At 46.3% G+C, this 20911-nt stretch overlaps 1 protein-coding gene across 2 annotated transcripts in view; it reads right to left on the reverse strand.

Annotated features, from left to right (window-relative positions):
• LOC139747284 (uncharacterized) overlaps positions 1 to 20911 on the reverse strand; it is a 169280-nt gene that overhangs the window by 8204 nt on the left and 140165 nt on the right. For both annotated transcript variants that reach the window (XM_071659392.1, XM_071659391.1), the window contains 2 exons: positions 10819 to 10980; positions 3618 to 3884 (listed from right to left, as the gene is read on the reverse strand). In XM_071659392.1, the coding sequence (XP_071515493.1) occupies positions 3618 to 3856 (239 nt within the window). In that variant the 5' untranslated portion in view covers positions 3857 to 3884; positions 10819 to 10980. The remainder of the gene's footprint in view (positions 1 to 3617; positions 3885 to 10818; positions 10981 to 20911) is intronic.

A 20911-nucleotide genomic window follows, 5' to 3' on the forward strand; every position in this document is an offset into this window, starting at 1 on the left:
TACGTATTCAGATACTGTGGATTCACTTGGACACAAGTAGGCTTACCAACCCTCTCCACCGTGGAAGGGTAATAGCGGTCGATGGTATGTTGGTAAAAAGGTGCAGTTACGCCTCCTGCAGTTTGTCATGACTTTTATTTGGAGCTGAAGTTGTTGCTGACGTGTTATGGAGAAAGTTTGTGTGTAGAATGGCGCGACAGCAGCCAACGGGAGGCACGGGTGGCGGGGTCAGCGGCGGGAGGCACAGGTGGCGGGGCCAGCGGCGGGAGGCACGGGTGACGGGGCCAGCGGCGGGAGGCACGGGTGGCGGGGCCAGCGGCGGGAGGCACGGATGGCGGGGCCAGCGGCGGGAGGCACAGGTGGCGGGGCCAGCGGCGGGAGGCACGGATGACGGGGCCAGCAGCGGGAGGCACGGGTGGCTGGGCCAGCGGCGGGAGGCACGGGTGGCGGGGCCAGCGGGAGGCCCGAGTGGCGGGGCTAGGCTTCTGTGTTGACAATGCTCTCGTCTGCCTCGCCTGGTGCCGTGTCGTGTGGCTTCTGTTGTGTTTCCCACTCGACCAACACCAAGGCTGCAGCACTGTCCTCAGTACGGCACGTAGACTCCTGTGGTCATTAACAGAAAGAGAAAAATTCTCGAGCTTTTAATTTCAGTGGAATTAACCACTTTGTAAAGGAGAGTCATCAGTGAATAGGCGGAATTTGGTTAGCTGAGAAAGACCACTAGGCAATAATGGTGAGTGGTGACCCTTGTGCTCAGCTATATTGCCCTCTCAGTGTCACCCTCCTCCTTTTCTTTCATTCTCTCGCCGTCTCTCTCTATTCCCTCAACCACTGTATTATTTCTCTCGCTTTCTCGTTTCACATCGTTAAGGTAGCTCTTCATCCGCCTATGTTGAGCTGCTAGGACCATCCCTCCCACAATTTCAGCCGTGTTTCGTATTCCTATTTTACCTTCTGTGTACACAAACCGCCTTCCACATCTTGCTTCACTTTCCTGACCTGCCGTACGTCCACTTGTCATACAGTCTGCCAATCTCTCCGTGTCACAGCTTCTCTTATACCGTACGTTCTCATGTTTGTGTGCATTCTCATGTCTCTCCCTGACGGAGGGAAAGATATGTTTGCTCATGTTTCCTTCTTTTCTTCCAACACTCAGCCTAGCTGCGAAACACAGGGGAAATACTTTTGACCCGACTCGTAGATTAGATGCATCGAGGCTTTTGCCCGACTCGTAAGGTTAAGGTCAGACACTAGTATACGTAGTGAAGATGCATTTGATATGGCCCATAAGGGTTAGGTGCAAGGACCAAAGGAGTCGAGGGTGTGTTGAGGACTTATTTTTCTTAAACGTATCGGGGTTTGACTCATGCTAATCTTTGCAGAAGGAAACAAATTATATTCGTTCGCTTCTGAGTGTTGGCGTTCCCAATTACACTCCCCTGTGTCCGCCTCATCAACTCCCACCTTCCCACAACTCCGCTCATGGAACGTCCTTTGTTTGAGGAAGTCCACGGCGGCAAGTTGAGCGGAAGGTCTTCATCTGTGACTCCGACAACAGAGCGGCCCAGTAATTTAGCGTGCAAGTTTAGCGGAGGTTTTAGAGCGCGACCCCATGTCAGTCATCAACACCTGAACCTTGAGATTGTAAAGTCTAACCAGCTCTAGTGGAGAGTTAGTGAGTCCTGAGGTTGTAGGGTGTTCATCTGCAGGTCTGCATCGTCTTGAGGTCTTGGTTGAGGTGGCTTAGAAGTAGTCGAATGGCCGGTAATGTTTGTTATGCTTCAGTTTCCGTGTCTGGAGCGGTGAAGAAAGTGTAGTCAAGGTGTTTGTACTCGTTCGTGTGTTTTGTGTCTCTGTATGTGTATGTTTGTGTTTATTTATGTGTAAGTTTGTCCATATATATATATATATATATATATATATATATATATATATATATATATATATATATATATATATATATATATATATGAGTGCTCGCTCTGGTGTTGAAGTGTGTGTGTGATAGAATATCAAGAGTAACAATGTAGTGTTACGTCATATGTTTGTGTGCATGCGTCAGTGTATGAGAGGCCTGTATAAATCGAGTGTAGGGAAGCAGGGAAATTGTTGGAGGGATGGAAAAAGGAAAGTAATGCATAGACCAAGTGAGCTCACATGCTCAAGCGGTTCAGTCCATCTGTTTGATTAACTGTCGTAAGGTTTCCCTTAACATTTACAGAACCATCACAGCTGTTGTGTCTCGTGTGCTGAGCTGTGCATATCTCGAGGGGGTGTAGGTAGGGCGTGTCTCCCATCGTACTAATGAACATGATGGTGAGTGATAATGAGGAAGGAGACTTACTGCATCGGCCGCAGATATTGGTGTTTGTAGATACGATAATTACCATATGCTGTAAAACAGTACCAGTGCATGATACGAAATCGGAATATAGCAAAGGAATCAAGTAAATATATGCTAACATTAGCAGATTTTTTTTTCTTCTCGGTGATTTTAGCGAGCAAGCATCGGTTCAGCGCCCTAAGCAAGAGTTCGATAACCCATCACTTGCGTTCGCTAGGTCTCATGAAGGCCATGTTCGCCTGCTGAAATCTTGCAATGGCGTCATGTTTGCAGGTACGCCCCACAGATCAGCACCGTCAGAACGCCCAGCAAAACCTGGTCAGTGAACTCTTGTAAATCAATATTCTGTAAACGGCGTTCCAAGCCTCGGTGATTTACAAGAAAATAATGGGGTTTACCATAGAGTTGCGATTCCGCAATAGATATCAGGCGAAGTCGTTCCTCTATGAGTGAGTCGCCATGTATTAAGAAAAAGGTAATCTTTTTATTACAAGCTGAGCTGTTTAACTGAGAACCTGCAGGGATTTCTGATGGCTAGGGGCGCGAGAACAACAACAAGAGAAAAAAATCATCGGAAGGAGACAGATGCCCGTGGGTGTAATGAAGTTACGTGAAGGTTTTTGAGAGGGGTCTAAGAGGTTGAGTTCACCTGGAGGTAGGTGGGAGAGAGAGAGAGAGAGAGAGAGAGAGAGAGAGAGAGAGAGAGAGAGAGAGAGAGAGAGAGAGAGAGAGATGACTTAAGGGGTAAAGCGATGAAGTAGGGGGCGGCGTGGAAGTGGAGGGCCCCTGATAGAGAAAGGTGACCCGACGACGAAGCCCCAGGAAGATGAGACGACCCACACAAAGTTCAGGTTGTCGTGGGAGGCAGATGGACAGGCTACCGAGGTATGATGGAATGCACTGGAAATTGAACTCCGTCAGGGATGTTACCAGGAGGTTGGGCCCCCTCATTGGGCCCGTAAGAGGGGACCGCATGAAACTTGGCTCCCTAAGGATAGAAGAGGTTGCTTAGATGTGGGGCCTATGAGGGAGAGGTTTTTTGAAGATAGATAGATAGATAGATAGATAGATAGAGAGAGAGAGAGAGAGAGAGAGAGAGAGAGAGAGAGAGAGAGAGAGAGAGAGAGAGAGAGAGAGAGAGAGAGAGAGAGAGAGAGAGAGAGAGGTTACGTGAAAAAGTGGGGCCCCCTTGAGAGAGAAGTTACCTGAAAGTGGGGCCCTCGAGGGAGGGGGTTACCCAGAGTTAGGGGCCCCTGAGGGATGTGGTGTTTACCTGAAGGTGGGGCCCCTGAGGGAAGGTCGAGTGAGGACCACAAGGTTGAGGACGTTGGTGAGAATTCCGAAGCTGATGATGACCGGGGCGACGACGCTGTAGGCGATGTGGCCCATGTACTGGATCTCCGGGCTCATGGTGACCTCCAGCACCCCCTCCACCACGCCTTCTTTGCTCACGCCCACCACCTCCATACTCACCTCCACGCCCTCCGACCCGTCCTGGCTCACGTTGGTCATGCTTGGCGGCTGGCACAACACCTCACCGCTGGGGAACCGAAGAAAAGGAAAACACGTGATTCGTCATGTTTTACATAAAGAGAGGTGTTGTTCGTAAGGAATAATGATACAGAATCCGCTGTAGAATGAGAGAATGGTACATAATTCGCTGTAGAACTCGAGAATGGTACATAATCCGCTGTAGAACTCGAGAATGATACAGAATCCGCTGTAGAACTCGAGAGATAACCAAGCCTCGGGAGAGTTATGTTACAGTTTCTGTATCTGATGATATTCCTGCTGTTATTCAGCAGCCACAGTAACGATCGCTGTCCTGTATGTTAAGGATTAAGGAGACTTATGACCCTCTTGCTTGTGATTCCGTCCAGAAACAACAAGATGGCCACCATAGTAGTGTTTATACAGGGCCACTGACTCGCCCTGGGGTCATGGTAGAGGATCCATGTCGCATACTGGTGTCAGACGAACATGTTAGTAAATGAGGATTACCCCAGCATTAAGTAAGTCTTAACTCCCTTTCCCATCTTCCCGGGAGCGCTAAGAACCCACGCGATAACAAAAATATTTCACATCTTAGTGCAGAATAGGTCGAGGTATTCAGCTGCAGGACGATTTGTTACCAAGGAATCTAGGAACACTTATCCCCCAGAGGTTCACTTAACTGTCCCCAACGCTGCCTGGTATGGCCTGAGAGACGTGTGTGTGTGTGTGTGTGTGTGTGTGTGTGTGTGTGTGTTTGTGAAGTAATCTACAATATTACTATGTGCATTTTGATGGGCTGTTTACCGAACCTCACTGAAATATCCTCCTGCACCCTAATCTCACCAGATTACATCGTCTACTCTCCTGGTGGTACAGGATGAATAAATCAAGAATCTCGTTGATTGTGCCTCCAGCTTCGGGAAACTTGGCAGGACGCTATCGATTTGGCGTGGTCGCTAGGCCAACCAAAGCCCTGTTCAAGCCATTATGTTGAAAACAGCGTTCTTCAGCCTACAAGTAACCATTGTATGGTTCTAGTGGAATGTACGAGAATGTGTTGTAAAGTCGATCGTCTCTGAGATGGTCATAAATCTCGCTTTAGGGGACAACGATTGAACTCTTGCGGAGCGACACAAGGCAATCCATTTGTCGAGAGCCTTTTTTTAAGGAACGGTCGACGTATACATAATGAATAAGAATTCGCTAAAGGAAATAACTTAAGAACACTGAAAGAATGGATTGATGGGATGTTCAGCCTAAAAGAGACAAAGAAAAATTTAGTCTTGGTGACGGAAAGCGATGGTTGACTGAAGGTATCGTAAGTTAAGAGGTTGCTGAAGGTGGCAAGTCTTTTGTTAAATCATTCTCGTCCGGACAGATATTCGGATGAATACAACATTATGATGGAGGTGTGTTCCAGTATTTGTAATGCATGGTTTTTCGTGCCTCGAAGAAATTTTGTCCCTGATCTTTCAAAAAGTTGGTGCATCAACAATGTATTCAATTTAACGCCGCCCGGGGGAGGGGGGGGGGGGTGTTGATGGCTAGGCTGGAGCAGTCTCATAAAGTTTCGCCTTTTATGAGCTTCGTGCATTTATCCACACATTTTCATAACAGGTAGTTCACCAGATGCTCCATAACTTAATGGATGCACAATTAGGAGTTCAGTCTCTTTCCATTTTAACTATAGTCACTGGCTTACTGGCAGTGTCATATATGTCATACAGAGCTCCCAGTCTGCCAAAATGTTCTTGTTTTCGTTATCACGGATTGGAAACCTCTTTGGAAGATTCCCTTGCTTTTCGCTCCTCCCTCGATATCTCTTCCCCTGTTCCCCATAACTGAAGTTGTTACACTCAGACTCACCTGGGTTCCTAAGACCCCGAGTCTCATTCTATTTATACATAACCATAACGTGTAGCGCAGAACTCTAGGGCTCTCGTCAGTCTAATAGTCCGTGGACAGTTTTTTGGTTTCCTCCTCCTCCTCCTCCCGATCTTCGTATGAGAGACTCAAGACACGAGCACTCCCTCAGAAGATTACGTGTATGATGTTCCAGGACGTCCTCTCAATCCAGAACTGCCTGGGCAACCAGAACCTGTTCCAGACTCTGCATCCCGCCCACCCTCCTGTTGGTGGCCTCATTTTCCATATAAAGAAGAGGCCTTTCCAACGTTGCGAACCATCCCTTGAATCCAGGACACTTTAAGAATTGCAGATCTCGCTGGGATCCCGCCTCACAACCCTGCTAATGTTTTTCTCTCTCCTTCACAGGAGAAAAATTCTGGCGCTCCCTCGTATGGGTCAGAGCCCCAGCCGGAGGTCCAGGTGAGTCATGCGTCCCTTCCCTTTCCATTCGGATGGAGGACTCTTAGCTCCGTTTCGGAGGCTTCAGGAAGCGAGAGGAAAGTAAGTGGGAATTTTTAACTTCAAATTCACTTCATTAGCACCAGAGAGTTCATTCAAGATTCTTGACGTTTTCTTCAGTCTTTAGAATATGCACGGATGAATATTCTGCAGTGATATAATTGGATTCACTTAAAACTGTAGTCATAGTTATAAGCTTGGCGGTAGGAGACGAAGAAAGAAGAGACATTTATGGGATATACGAAAAAAAGGTATAATTGTTGTTTGGTTTCCCTGGGAAATATATCTTTACGTTCAGAGATTTTTTTTTTAAACTCGTATCACAAATATTCACGAAGCCTTAACGACTGACATTTGAGTGTGTTATTCATGCATACAATCCAACAGAAACACAGTCTGTTCTTATCTAATCTCATTGTCACAACAGTGGGGCTCAGGGGGATACATTTCATGTGCCAGACTCTGTTAAGACCTCACTATCTTCAGCGAGGGTAAGGCCATCCACTGTTCGCCAAGCTGACTACACTATTTTCAGGTAGGTTCGTGTTATCCACCTACAGGGCCTTCGTCGAACTTGCCCCGTGGGAACTTCCCCTCCAGCCATATGCCTCAGATGCTGGAGGAGCAGCATGTTGTACTGGCACGTTGTTGCCATATGGCACGGTGGGGTAAGGTGCCGCTGGATTAACGGCATCATGGTTGGGTAGTTTATTAACTCATCTCGTCTTGGAATTATCCCCTCGCCGTGTTGGACCGAAGCTTGCCGATGATGCCAGAGTCTAATGGTCTACCGGGCAAAGGAGACTAAGTCAGTCTGGTCGTTTGTGACCTTTTAAGGTAAAGCCAGGGTTACCAGTGTCTATACAGAGGTCTCCGTAGAAGACATCTCCTTGGCATGCTATCCGGTAGGATCTTCCTCCGCCATCCTCCAGTTGTCTCCAACTATACAGTTAAAGACTTTGTTCTGTTCGGTCCCCACAGTATAGCAGCTGGAGTACGAACTGCACGTTTTGGTGGCGTGAAAATCATGTCATGGAAGGAAGTTCTGATGGTCGTGGAGAGTCAGTCATCTCTCTCACGTGAATACGAAGTTCTAGTACCAGCTGTGACTCAGACCCCGTCACAGCGGGTCTGATACACAAACTGCCTCACAGGGGCAATCGTTTCCTCACAGTTCACTCGGAAGAACTCACTTCAGATTCTTGTGAATGGTATGGATAACGAAGGATCTCAATCCCTCGATATCCTGGTTAATGGACCCATCACAAGATAGATTCCAGACGATCCCCCCTTTTAGGCCGCTCAGTTCATCTTAATGACATCCTTTTACGAGCCATTGACAAGACCCATATGTCTCCCTTTACAAACTGCAGGGCTTCTGTGCGAGTTCTCCTGACGCATTGGGCCATGCCGTGGGGAGACTGTCAGAGAGCATTACTATTAGATACATGCATATGTTTCTCATTTACTATTTAGTCTCAATCACAAACGTTTTCTCGCACATCCGTTTCATCCTCTGATGAGAAGAACTGCTTTGTTGGTATTAACAGGGAAATCATCATAGGTCGCCACTGAGTATGGCTGCGACACAGTTACGTAAGGCGTGTATCACTCCAGTGTCAATATTGTTATTCTACGAAAGCACACGAATTTTTTCCTCCGGCATTTCCCTGTGTTATCATTACTTTCATTTATGTTCTTTTAGCAACAGCTTCTCTTTCATTTTTGTAGGTTTACTTGAACTACTGAAAGCCTGAAGTGGCTGCGTCCTCAGGAGGTGCGAGAAAAGAAACCGTCTGAAATTCTGAAATTCAGGCAACTGTGGCGGAGCAGCGGTAGACGGCCAGCCAGACCTGGGGGACGTTTGCCATACGTGGAGCCTCCAGAACTACCAGTAACTGGCGCCTCCAGAACTACCAGTAACTGGCGCCTCTAGAACTACCCGTAACTGGCGCCTCCAGAACTACCAGTAACTGGCGCCTCCAGAACTACCAGTAACTGGCTCCTCCAGAACTACTAGTAACTGGCGCCTCCAGAACTACCAGTAACTGGCGCCTCCAGAACTACCAGTAACTGGCGCCTCCAGAACTACCAGTAACTGGCGCCTCCAGAAGTACCAGTAACTGGCGCTTCCAGATCTACCAGTAACTGGCGCCTCCAGAACTACTAGTAACTGGCGCCTCCAGAACTACCAGTAATTGGCGCCTCCAGAACTACCAGTAACTGGCGCCTCCAGAACTACTAGTAACTGGCGCCTCCAGAACTACCAGTAACTGGCGCCTCCAGATCTACCAGTACCTAGAGCTTCCAGACTTCCACAAAGCTAGTCTTCACACACTTTCCAGGCACTTCAAAGACTTCTTATGTAAATAGGTCCTTTGCTGTGGAATACGGTGATCCCTTGGTACCAACCCTGTTCTCATTTTCAAACGGGTTGAATAAATTTGCAAGCGATTGCCTGACATTCTGATGTGAGATGCACGTGCCGTCTCTGCTGACATAAGAAAAAAAGAGGTGGTAGTTGTGAAAACTGGTATCCGTATGGAGGTCTTCACATTGTATCATTATCAGGAACAGTACGACAGTCGATAAACTGTGAGCCTTTTCGACCTCCAGCGAGGTACTCATATGCGCCAAAGCGAATGACAAGTAAGCTGGGTGGAATATTTCCTACGCCACGGAGTTGCCTGGCATAGGCTGGAATGTGTGTATGTGTGTGTGTGTGTGTGTGTGTGTGTGTGTGTGTGTGTGTGTGTGTGTGTGTGTATAATACACGTAAGAAGAAAGACACGGGACATATATACAAGATTAACTACCAGATACAACAGGTTGGTTGCAGAAAACAGTATGGAGTGCATAATTTGCTTTATCTTATCACAATATTGTATAACTTAATTTCATTTATTGTTCATCAGCTAATTAGTGATAGTTATACATTATTCAGAAATGTATGTATACACTATATTTGTCCATCAAGGGACCGCTCCCACTTCGCTATTAGTCCGTTAAATCGAGGGTATGATGTACATATATATATATATATATATATATATATATATATATATATATATATATATATATATATATATATATATATATATATATATATCTCGGAAAGCAAAAATGGGTATGTTTGAGGGAATAGTGGTTCCAACAATGTTGTATGGTTGCGAGGCGTGGGCTATGGATAGAGATGTGCGCAGGAGGATGGATGTGCTGGAAATGAGATGTTTGAGGACAATGTGTGGTGTGAGGTGGTTTGATCGAGTAAGTAACGTAAGGGTAAGAGAGATGTGTGGAAATAAAAAGAGCGTGGTTGAGAGAGCAGAAGAGGGTGTTTTGAAATGGTTTGGGCACATGGAGAGAATGAGTGAGGAGAGATTGACCAAGAGGATATATGTGTCGGAGGTGGAGGGAACAAGGAGAAGAGGGAGACCAAATTGGAGGTGGAAAGATGGAGTGAAAAAGATTCTGTGTGATCGGGGCCTGAACATGCAGGAGGGTGAAAGGAGGGCAAGAAATAGAGTGAATTGGAGTCATGTGGTATACAGGGGTTGACGTGCTGTCAGTGGATTGAAGCAAGGCATGTGAAGCGTCTGGGGTAAACCATGGAAAGCTGTGTAGGTATGTATATTTGCGTGTGTGGACGTGTGTATGTACATGTGTATGGGGGGGGGGGGGGGTTGGGCCATTTCTTTCGTCTGTTTCCTTGCGCTACCTCGCAAACGCGGGAGACGGCGACAAAGTATAAAAAAAAAAAAAAAAAAAAAAAAAATATATATATATATATATATATATATATATATATATATATATATATATATATATATATATATATATATATATATATATATATATATAAGTGAATACTGCTGTATCGTATGGTCACCAACCGGACGAGCTGAAATCAATCACCTGGAGGGAATTCAGAAACACTTTACTGGTAATAGAGAGGTAATGAAACACACGAACTGTCCAGACAAAATAGCTCCTCAGAGGAGAAATAGTTTCAGTAAATGTTGAATGGACAGAGTGGAAGACATGGTAATGTTGCAGGGTTGAATTCTATAGCGTTTCGAAAATTACATTTTTGCACTACTGATCTAAACAGGTTAAGACATCCACATCAGGAGTTGTTACAGAGGATTGCACTACGAGAGGAACTGTGTTCAGTGCGAGAAAAAGAACGAGTACTAGAGTGATAAGGGGAAGGGGAGTGAGGTGAGGAATGTTGAGTGTAATCGTGGGTTTTAGTGCGGATGGGGTCGAAGGTGAGGAGATTGTTTGTGAAGAGTAGAAGCAGAATTGACCTAGAGCCGTGTCTGGATGTGGAGTGGGGGGAGGAAGGTGCCATTAACCAGTTAGTGTCCTGGTGCCATTAGCTGTAGAGAAAAGGTGCCACTGACCCATGTGTGTGATTTGGTACCGTGTCTGGCTGTGGAGGTAAGGGGCCTACTGACCCCGTGAGTGACCTGATGCTGTGTCTGGCTCTATGACCCACCACAACAGAGCTGTCAGGTCACCAGACTTTCCTTCAATACAGAGTCAAGAAACATACAAAAGAATTTCATCACGTGGAAGCATGTTCCTGGACAACACAGCGTGATACGCACCTCGAGGCGGGGAAGGTGTAGTGGCTGGCTGGGTGTAGATGACCTCCGGTATACACACCAGACTTCGTGACGCACTACACTGATGCTTTCGACCAGTGACAGGTACCCCACTCGCCGTTTATTGCGAACATCACATTTTCGTTTCGGCTCAGGTTGCTGCACCTGTAATGAGAGATTGGATTCTTTTTAATGACGATGAAATATGAACTGCGTAACTCTCTTCGTGAGTTTCTCTTTATTTCAAGCATCAGAACATAACTGATAGCAGAGCTGATAGGTTGATTCGCCCGTCGCATTCCTTAAGGTTGTTTTCAACTCGTCCCCCTCACTGGAAGCGACTGTGCAAAACCTGTGGTGGCATATGATTTTGTGAATGGTACACCAGACGACCTAGTGGTACACCACACGACCTGACGCCCAGCTGATGGTACACCAGACGACCCAACTCCCAGCCACTGGTATACCAGACGACCTGACGCCCAGCAAATGGTATACCAGACGACCTGACTCCCAGCCAATGGTATGCCAGAAGACCTGACGCCCAACAAATGGTATACCAGACGCCCTGACTCCCAGCCAATGGTATGCCAGAAGACCTGACGCCCAACAAATGGTATACCAGACGCCCTGACTCCCAGCCAGTGGTATGCCAGAAGACCTGACGCCCAACAAATGGTATACCAGACGCCCTGACTCCCAGCCAATGGTATGCCAGAAGACCTGACGCCCAGCAAATGGTATACCAGACGACCTGACTCCCAGCTAATGGTACAGCAGACATCCTGACTCCCAGCTAATATTATACCAGACGACCTGACGCCCATTTAATCAGAGATGAATCAGGCTTGTTCTGCGTGACGAGTGTGGGCGGGTGTGTTTCTGTGTGTTGAGTAGGGAAGGGGGAGATCAATGCTCACCTACACTGGTGCCTCACTACGGGCTATTGTCCATATATTGACACAGGTACCGCCACAGGCAGAGACGGTGTTGGTGGGGGAGGTGGTGGCAACTGGCGCGTGTGGTGGTGGCAGTAATTGTGACTGGGGTGTTGGTGGATGGACACATACCGTGGAGTCAGGTTCTAGAGGGCGTACTTGAAACACCTGCCTCTGTGTTACAATCGTCCACCGGTGCAAATCACCGTCTTTGAATGACCTTATTTTCCACTGAATGACTTTATTGTTCCCGTTGATTGACCTTATATTCATTGACTGACCTTATCATTCTCATTGACTGACCTTATCACTCTCATTGACTGCCCTTATCATTCTGTTTGACTGCACTCATATTTTCTTTGACTGATTTCAAGAGTAAAAAGTTTACGAAATCCTTATAGTTGTTGATGTGATTTTTTTCACCGGATCGTTATCTTTAGGATAATGATTTGATATTGTGTATCTCCGTTGCCGTTCTTATTACCGTTACCGTTGCCGTTCTTATTACCGTTACCGTTCTCGTTCCGTTGTTATTACCGTTGCCGTTGCCGTTGTTATTACCGTTACCGTTGCCGTTCTTATTACCGTTACCGTTGTCGTTGCCGTTGTTATTACCGTTACCGTTGTCGTTGCCGTTGATATTACTGTTGCCGTTGCCGTTGTTATTACCGTTGCCGTTGCCGTTGTTCTGGTCGTTTCCCTGGTTCTTACTTTATGGAACATCTGATGCACTCCGACCTAAGCCACCCAGGCTGTTTGTATGACGTGACTGTTCCCATCTGCTCTATAGTTTGCTACTCTCCCTTGTTGCTCAGTATGACGCCACTCTCCCTGGCGGCTCAGTATGACGCCACTCTCCCTGGCTGCTCAGTATGACGCCACTCTCCCTTGTTGCTCAGTATGACGCCACTCTCCCTGGCGGCTCTGTATGACGCCACTCTCCCTGGCTGCTCAGTCTGACGCCACTCTCCCTGGCTGCTCAGTATGACGCCACTCTCCCTGGCTGCTCAGTATGACGCCACTCTCCCTGGCTGCTCAGTATGACGCCACTCTCCCTGGCTGCTCAGTATGACGCCACTCTCCCTTGTCGTTCAGTATGACGCCACTCTCCCTTGTTGCTCAGTATGACGCCACTCTCCCTGGCGGCTCTGTATGACGCCACTCTCCCTGGCTGCTCATTACGACGCCACGCCGCTCTCCCAGATTAATCCAAACATCCCCTCATCTCTAGTCAGTCAGCTGCTGCTAACAGGAGTGGCAGTGAAGTTGTTTACCACTCCTATGACACCGTATAAGTGGTCGCACCTTCTCTTTAACCACGGAAGCTGTCGCACCTTTCGCACCACGTGACCTGTCACACCTCTCTCATCAGGAAGCTTGTTACACCTCTATATGGTTAAAGCTGTCGCACCTCTCGCATCACGTAGACTTATATGCCTCTCGCACCATGTAGGCTGTCGCACCTCCTGTATTACGTAGACGGGTATACCTTTCTCACTATGTAGGCTGTCGCACCTTCTGTATTACGTAGACTGGCATACCTCTCTCACTATGTAGGCTGTCGCACCTTCTGTATCACGTAGACTGGCATACCTCTCTCACTATGTAGGCTGTCGCACCTCTCGCATCCCCACAGAGACCACACAGGACCCTTGGTCTCTGTCTGTCTCATCGGCTGTTCGTTTGCCATCCGTCTGTCTTTTGCTCAGGTCGTTAGACATGTTTTTTTTGTGCGTTTTCAATCCGTTTGTCTGTGTCTTCTCTCCTCCTTGTCAATGTCTCAGGCTGTATGTCTACCCCCAGCCTTAGCCTGTGCGTCGGAGCAACACATCAAGGGCTCAGTGGTGCGTACGATGTACCTCATCAAGAACTTCTTGGCCCTGCGGCATGTTGTTATATACAAACATCAAAGCAACTCATATCACAGATCGATGAAGATGTTGATCCAGGCGTCTCTAAGAGACGGGTTGAGTCCTTCTTTTTTCATTTATAATGACTGTGATCAGTGACGCAAGGGGGTGTGGGATGGGCTTGCCACCAGTGACTTGAGGGTGTAGAGGGGTAGCATTCCCACCCATGACTCGCGGGGGTGCGGGGATGGCTTGATCATCACCAGTCATTGACTGGGACTGCGGCTCACCACCAGTCACTGAGTGCAGCGTCCCGACGAGGCCTCTAGCAACCATCAATAGAGAACGGTCCTTGTGAAGCATATCGTTGGTCATGAGAATATACTTTAGCTAAACATCAAGCGCTCGACAAAAGAGAATCATACGATTCGAGAAAGCAATGAAGTATTATTCTTTTTGATGATTCATAGCCTCAGTGTTAGCGGACTCTGTATCTTTGAAATTTAGTTATAAGGCATTAAAGAGCTTGTGCGAATATCGACCGAATCTCTTTAGTGTGTCTGGAAATTCTGTGATGTTCACCAACAAAATTAAGTCAAATCAATTCACCTGTGCTGACGGCCGGTCAGGAGTTAAAAGACATGTTGTTGCCTCGATCGTCAAGAGCGCCCTCTGCTCTCCATTTGCAAGACGACGAGTGTTCCTGTGTCACCGTACAAGTCCACTGTAACAGTTCCATCAGCCAAGTGTTAAGACCCGGCAGACTCTTCCTGCGGGTGAAGATGCCGAACACGACGCTCATCCCTTTAGTATGGCAGTCTGGTCTTTGGCGTGAGACTCGAGGGTCGGGTTGATGGTTTTAAGAAAGGAAAAAAAAAAAAGTCCTGAATCATTCTTTTGGGGTTATTTCAAGGCTAGAGTTATGACATGTTAAGAGGAGAGCAGGGAGCCATGTTTGGTCGATAATGTTTGATGATGGACACTCCAACACAGCTGACGGGGAGGGGTGGGAGGGTCGGGTTGGGGTGTTGGGGGGCATCCATTGCTGGGACACCATCCAACACGTCTGAAGGGCTGGGGGTCCCATCCAGTACTGACACTGACCCGTGGGCGTCTAGTGATTATGGAGCATGCAGCACAGCTGACGCGTTCCCTGAACCAGCGTTTAAGTCCAGCCAAGCTCATGATCCGATCAACGTGGTGGAACTCCTCGCCTCTCTATGGACAGAACAACACACCTGCGTCGATTTACTTTGCACTCAGGTCGCTGCCATGCCCTCATAGCGAGTCGTGACATTTCTCACCTTGTGACTCTCGGAAACGACTCTAGAATGGGATTTACCGATGCCTGCCTTCACTCCAAGTGTAAATAAGTCCACCGGTTAGTTTGGCTCAGGGGACGTCTACTCTGTCATGTCGTGTGACACTCTTTTAAGCTCAGTGTTTACCCTTGATTGTGTGTTGAGAGAGAGAGAGAGAGAGAGAGAGAGAGAGAGAGAGAGAGAGAGAGAGAGAGAGAGAGAGAGAGAGAGAGAGAGAGAGAGAGAGAGGAACCGTTTCCGCCAAACAAGTCAAAGCCTTAACGTCAGTCAAGTGCTTATTTCACAATAATAAGGCGACGCGAAGTCACTCCTTACGAGTCTGTAATATGCAACTTGCCACAATCATGTCTGCCGTTTGTGAAGGTCAAATTAGGCAAATTTCCCTCATAAACCCAAAAGTTTTGCCGTAAACCAAGTTTGGTTATTCAGGGAGCCCCACCTTGTACCATACAAAACAGAATTTACGAGTCCTTGTTTTCCCAGTTATGTTTTGAAAAAAAATCTCATTTAAAGAAAACGAAAGTTGGCAGAAAGAAACGATATATATATATATATATATATATATATATATATATATATATATATATATATATATATATATATATATATATATATATATATATATATATATATATATATATGATCTCTCATCGTATGCAATCGTCACATCCGGTCATTCACTATATAAATACACCACCACACTATATTATCATCTGAACTCGCGACACGTGTTCCTCCCCACAAGAGAAGCCCTGGCGGCGAGCGCGTCCCTGGAGTCTTAAAGAGGAACCACGTCCTCCCGAGGAGCTGGAGGACAATACCTCTTGTGGCTGAGGAGGCAAACTTACGACATCTTGAGGAGTGTGGCGATGACCCTCCACCGCCTTGAACAATTTACCGATGAGTTCCGTGAGTAGACGGCCGATGATTCAGTCCAGAGGTTCCTGTTCCGTTGAAGGCGATCTAACCCTCGTCTATTTCAGCAAGAAGAACAAGAAACTCTTGATTTTAGATGTGACGGAGTAAACCATTTATGAATCACTTTAACAGTAATCAAAGGAAGAAATGTATATTCAGCTAGAGGATGCCTCACCTCAAGCGACAGGAACGAATTTATCTCCCTGCCTTGTGGCATACTAGCTTCCGAGAAGAAAGGAAGATAGATAGATAGATAGATAGATAGATAGATAGATAGATAGATAGATAGAGAGAGAGAGAGAGAGAGAGAGAGAGAGAGAGAGAGAGAGAGACAGAGAGAGACTCCGGTTCCTACACACACCCGGGTCTTACAACCACCGGGTCCCACAATCTCATATCTTTAAGCACCTCCTGGGAAGAAGCCATCAGCCACCACAGTCCCTCCATAAACCACAACAGAACCGCGGTAATGGACACTTACGGGCCATCAGGGCAAAATTACGCAATGGCGCATTTGGGCCAAAGTTGCGTTCCCCATTCCCCGTGTTTTCCGCCGCCGGTCTTGATGGCTTGTGGGAAAATAAGAGTGAAAGAAAACGGCTTTATAATCCCCATCAAGTATGGGAAAATGTGCCACAATGTTCACAAGGATGCGATGTAATCTATCTGGTATAGCCTACTGAGAAGCATTCTCACTTATCTATAGTTTATAGATTCTATCCAATTTCTCTTACCATTATAAACGTAATAATCTTACATTTTAGATATCGAGGACGAATGCCGTGAATCTAAACACGCTCACACAGACACACAGACATAAATGTATTGTTCTGTTTTTCTATAATAGCCTCAGGACCTCTCTCCAATTCGAACGATGCGCTACTTTCAGTAACAGGGAAACGATAGACTCCTCAAGAGCGAGTTCTCTGACGAGACTAGGTTATCAGTGGCACGCCGGAACCACCTCCACAGGGCCTACCCGGAAGGCATCAGATCTGCACTCCTGAGGAGCGACGTTATCTCCAGACTCGCTCGGTCAGCCCCTTCGTCAGCTCATCCTTTTCACGAACTCCACACACTTCACCAGAGCCACACGTCATCATTCCCTTGGCCTACAACACGTCCACACACTCTTTCAAGGCCACACACTCCCCCAGTAAACTACCTGCTTTAAGCTTTGACTCCCATAACATCGAAATCATACTAAGACTATATATATATATATAGTATATATATATATATATATATATGATCTCTCATCGTATGCAATCGTCACATCCGGTTCATTCACTATATAAATACACCACCACACTATATTATCATCTGAACTCGCGACACGTGTTCCTCCCCACAAGAGAAGCCCTGGCAGCGAGCGCGTCCCTGGAGTCTTAAAGAGGAGCCACGTCCTCCCGAGGAGCTGGAGGACAATACCTCTCGTGGCTGAGGAGGCAAACTTACGACATCTTGAGGAGTGTGGCGATGACCCTCCACCGCCTTGAACAATTTACCGATGAGTTCCGTGAGTAGACGGCCGATGATTCAGTCCAGAGGTTCCTGTTCCGTTGAAGGCGATCTAACCCTCGTCTATTTCAGCAAGAAGAACAAGAAACTCTTGATTTTAGATGTGACAGAGTAAACCATTTGTAAATCACTTTAACAGTAATCAGAGGAAGAAATGTATATTCAGTTAGAGGATGCCTCACCTCAAGCGACAGGAACGAATTTATCTCCCTGCCTTGTGGCATACTAGCTTCCGAGAAGAAGGGAAGATAGATAGATAGAGAGAGAGAGAGAGAGACAGAGAGACAGAGAGAGACTCCGGTTCCTACACACACCCGGGTCTTACAACCACCGGGTCCCACAATCTCATATCTTTAAGCACCTCCTGGGAAGAAGCCATCAGCCACCACAGTCCCTCCATAAACCACAACAGAACCGCGGTAATGGACACTTACGGGCCATCAGGGCAAAATTACGCAATGGCGCATTTGGGCCAAAGTTGCGTTCCCCATTCCCCGTGTTTTCCGCCGCCGGTCTTGATGGCTTGTGGGAAAATAAGAGTGAAAGAAAACGGCTTTATAATCCCCATCAAGTATGGGAAAATGTGCCACAATGTTCACAAGGATGCGATGTAATCTATCTGGTATAGCCTACTGAGAAGCATTCTCACTTATCTATAGTTTATAGATTCTATCCAATTTCTCTTACCATTATAAACGTAATAATCTTACATTTTAGATATCGAGGACGAATGCCGTGAATCTAAACACGCTCACACAGACACACAGACATAAATGTATTGTTCTGTTTTTCTATAATAGCCTCAGGACCTCTCTCCAATTCGAACGATGCGCTACTTTCAGTAACAGGGAAACGATAGACTCCTCAAGAGCGAGTTCTCTGACGAGACTAGGTTATCAGTGGCACGCCGGAACCACCTCCACAGGGCCTACCCGGAAGGCATCAGATCTGCACTCCTGAGGAGCGACGTTATCTCCAGACTCGCTCGGTCAGCCCCTTCGTCAGCTCATCCTTTTCACGAACTCCACACACTTCACCAGAGCCACACGTCATCATTCCCTTGGCCTACAACACGTCCACACACTCTCCTGAGCCCACGCGTTCCCCAAAGCCCACGAACTCCACACCGTCCACACACTCTTTCAAGGCCACACACTCCCCCAGTAAACTACCTGCTTTAAGCTTTGACTCCCATAACATCGAAATCATACTAAGACTATATATATATATATATATATATATATATATATATATATATATATATATATATATATATATATATATATATATATATATATATATATATATATATACTTCATTCTTCATACTATTCGCCATCTCCCGCGTTAGCGAGGTAGCGTTAAGAACAGAGGACTGAGCCTTTGAGGGAAATCCTCATCAAACCTGAGGGAGGTACCTACTTTATCGACCAACCGTGGGGGTGCATGATCAGCTGGATTGACTGTGGACCGACTGTCGTAACCAGGTTTCGGAGCTATACGCTCGACCATGGGCGACCCGTAAATACTCCACGGTCAGGAACGCTCACCGATACACCACAGGAGTTGTCTAAGTTTATACCTAATGTCATCATTCGTCCTTATCTTCTGCTGTTGATCTGGTATGATCATAAGTATCCAAAGTCTTTTCCCCCATACTGTACTGGAGAAGATACTGAGCCTCCCTCTTCTATACCCCATAGAACTGTTGTGATTCTCATGTAGTTCCAAGTGTGAGACCACCACAGAAGGCAGGATATTATCATTATAAACCGGTATACTCCTGGGGGTGAGTGTGTCCACTCAAAGATCTGATGGAGGGATAGGAACTGAATCAGCGACACGAGACACTACGACGTATAGTAATGTAGGATTGTCAAGAGTGAAGCTGAAATTACATCACTGGTTTATGTTGATGACATTGTCGTGTCCTGCTGCCTTCCATAGTTCGTCTGCAACGAACCCAATTTTCTGCTGGCCTGGGCAGTGCTGTGTGTGGATTTCACTTGTGTCACAACAATTTTCCCGTCGGTTGAACACAGTAAAGTCCTCGCTGCCATGGTCTGAGCTCCTCGACATTAGCACAAGAACTCATCACCGTGTATCTTCACTGATGCTGTCCATTACTGCGTTACCTATTTTGTGCAGGATGATGACAGTAACTAGAGATCCTTCTTCGTTGTTTATAGGACTGTAGTATCGCTAATAGGAACTGTATCAGGAATAATGAGAGTTAATTTGACTGACGCTTGGAAACAGAATTCATTATGTGAGGAATTTGAAGTAATCATTGAGGTTGTAATTATCGAAATTCACTGGAACATAATTTTTGTATGATTTTGATAGAGATAACATCATATGAAACGCATCTGTGTTAGACTACCTAGTCTATGATACTGATGTTGTATGAAGACTGTGTTTATGTAGGTATGGACGTGACGGGGGGGGCCCAGCGGTTGTAGAACTTCGTCCCAGTACCGAATAAAAGAGGTAATTACAAATGGGTGATTAACTAAACCACTATAGGCCTTCCTCAGTGTATAAAACCATGTAGCAGCTCTCTGGAGAGAGTATCTTAGGCTAATATACAAAACTAATATCGTCATACTCGTTATGTGACTTGATGCAGAGGAAAAAAAGAAGAAAGCCATCAAACCCTATTGATATAAGGAGATTCAACTCTCTTCATTGTGATCCGAGATGTACAAACATCTCATTAAGATTTTCTGAGCTTCATCAGTTGTGGAATAAAAAAAGAGAATAGCAAATTGCGTGCTTACCTCAAATCAGTGAAACTGCTAATTAACACTGAACTGCTCTATGACACGAAGCTTCAGGATCTAAGGTCTAGCCAACACGTGACTTTTAATCAGAAAAAGGTAGTTACCTTCCAGTGAATTACTGGCTGTTAGTAATACTTTGAGGTAAACGTATTCATCAAAACTTTTCATTCATCTTCATTTGCTAGCGTCATACATTAAAAGTCGATCCACTGTGTAATAAACGTTCATTGACTGTATAGTAAATCGTCCATCTACGGTATGATAAGCGGTGATCCACTGTATGATAAACATTCATATATCGCATATTAAACGTTAATCTGCTGTCTTATAAACGTTCACCTGCTGTCGTATAAACGTTCATCTACCGTATGATAAACGTTTATCATCTGCTTATATCAAGAAACACTCAGTATGAACCAGTTGGCCGGTAAGCACATATCAGTATCCAATCATAGCGAGGTAAACAACCTAAAGTTTACCCTGCTGAGAACAACGTAAATGTCGTATTCCATCGAACTCACGAGTGGTGGCCGCGCTGACTGACTGTGTTGACTTGTGCGTCCCACGTCTCGACATGCGAGGTGTTCCAAACCCAGTCCTCTTGTATCGTGTTTGGTGACGTGTCTTCTTGTCATTCTGAGGAGGAGGAGGAGGAGGCGAGGCTGGTTTGTGTACTCCTCGGTGTCGTGGAAGAAATGATCCATGGGAAGATCCATACGAGGTGTTCCAAACCCAGTCCTCTTGTATCGTGTTTGGGGACGTGTC

The sequence above is a fragment of the Panulirus ornatus genome, chromosome 68, assembly GCF_036320965.1.
Source record: "Panulirus ornatus isolate Po-2019 chromosome 68, ASM3632096v1, whole genome shotgun sequence".
NCBI classification, from domain to species: Eukaryota; Metazoa; Arthropoda; class Malacostraca; order Decapoda; family Palinuridae; genus Panulirus; species Panulirus ornatus.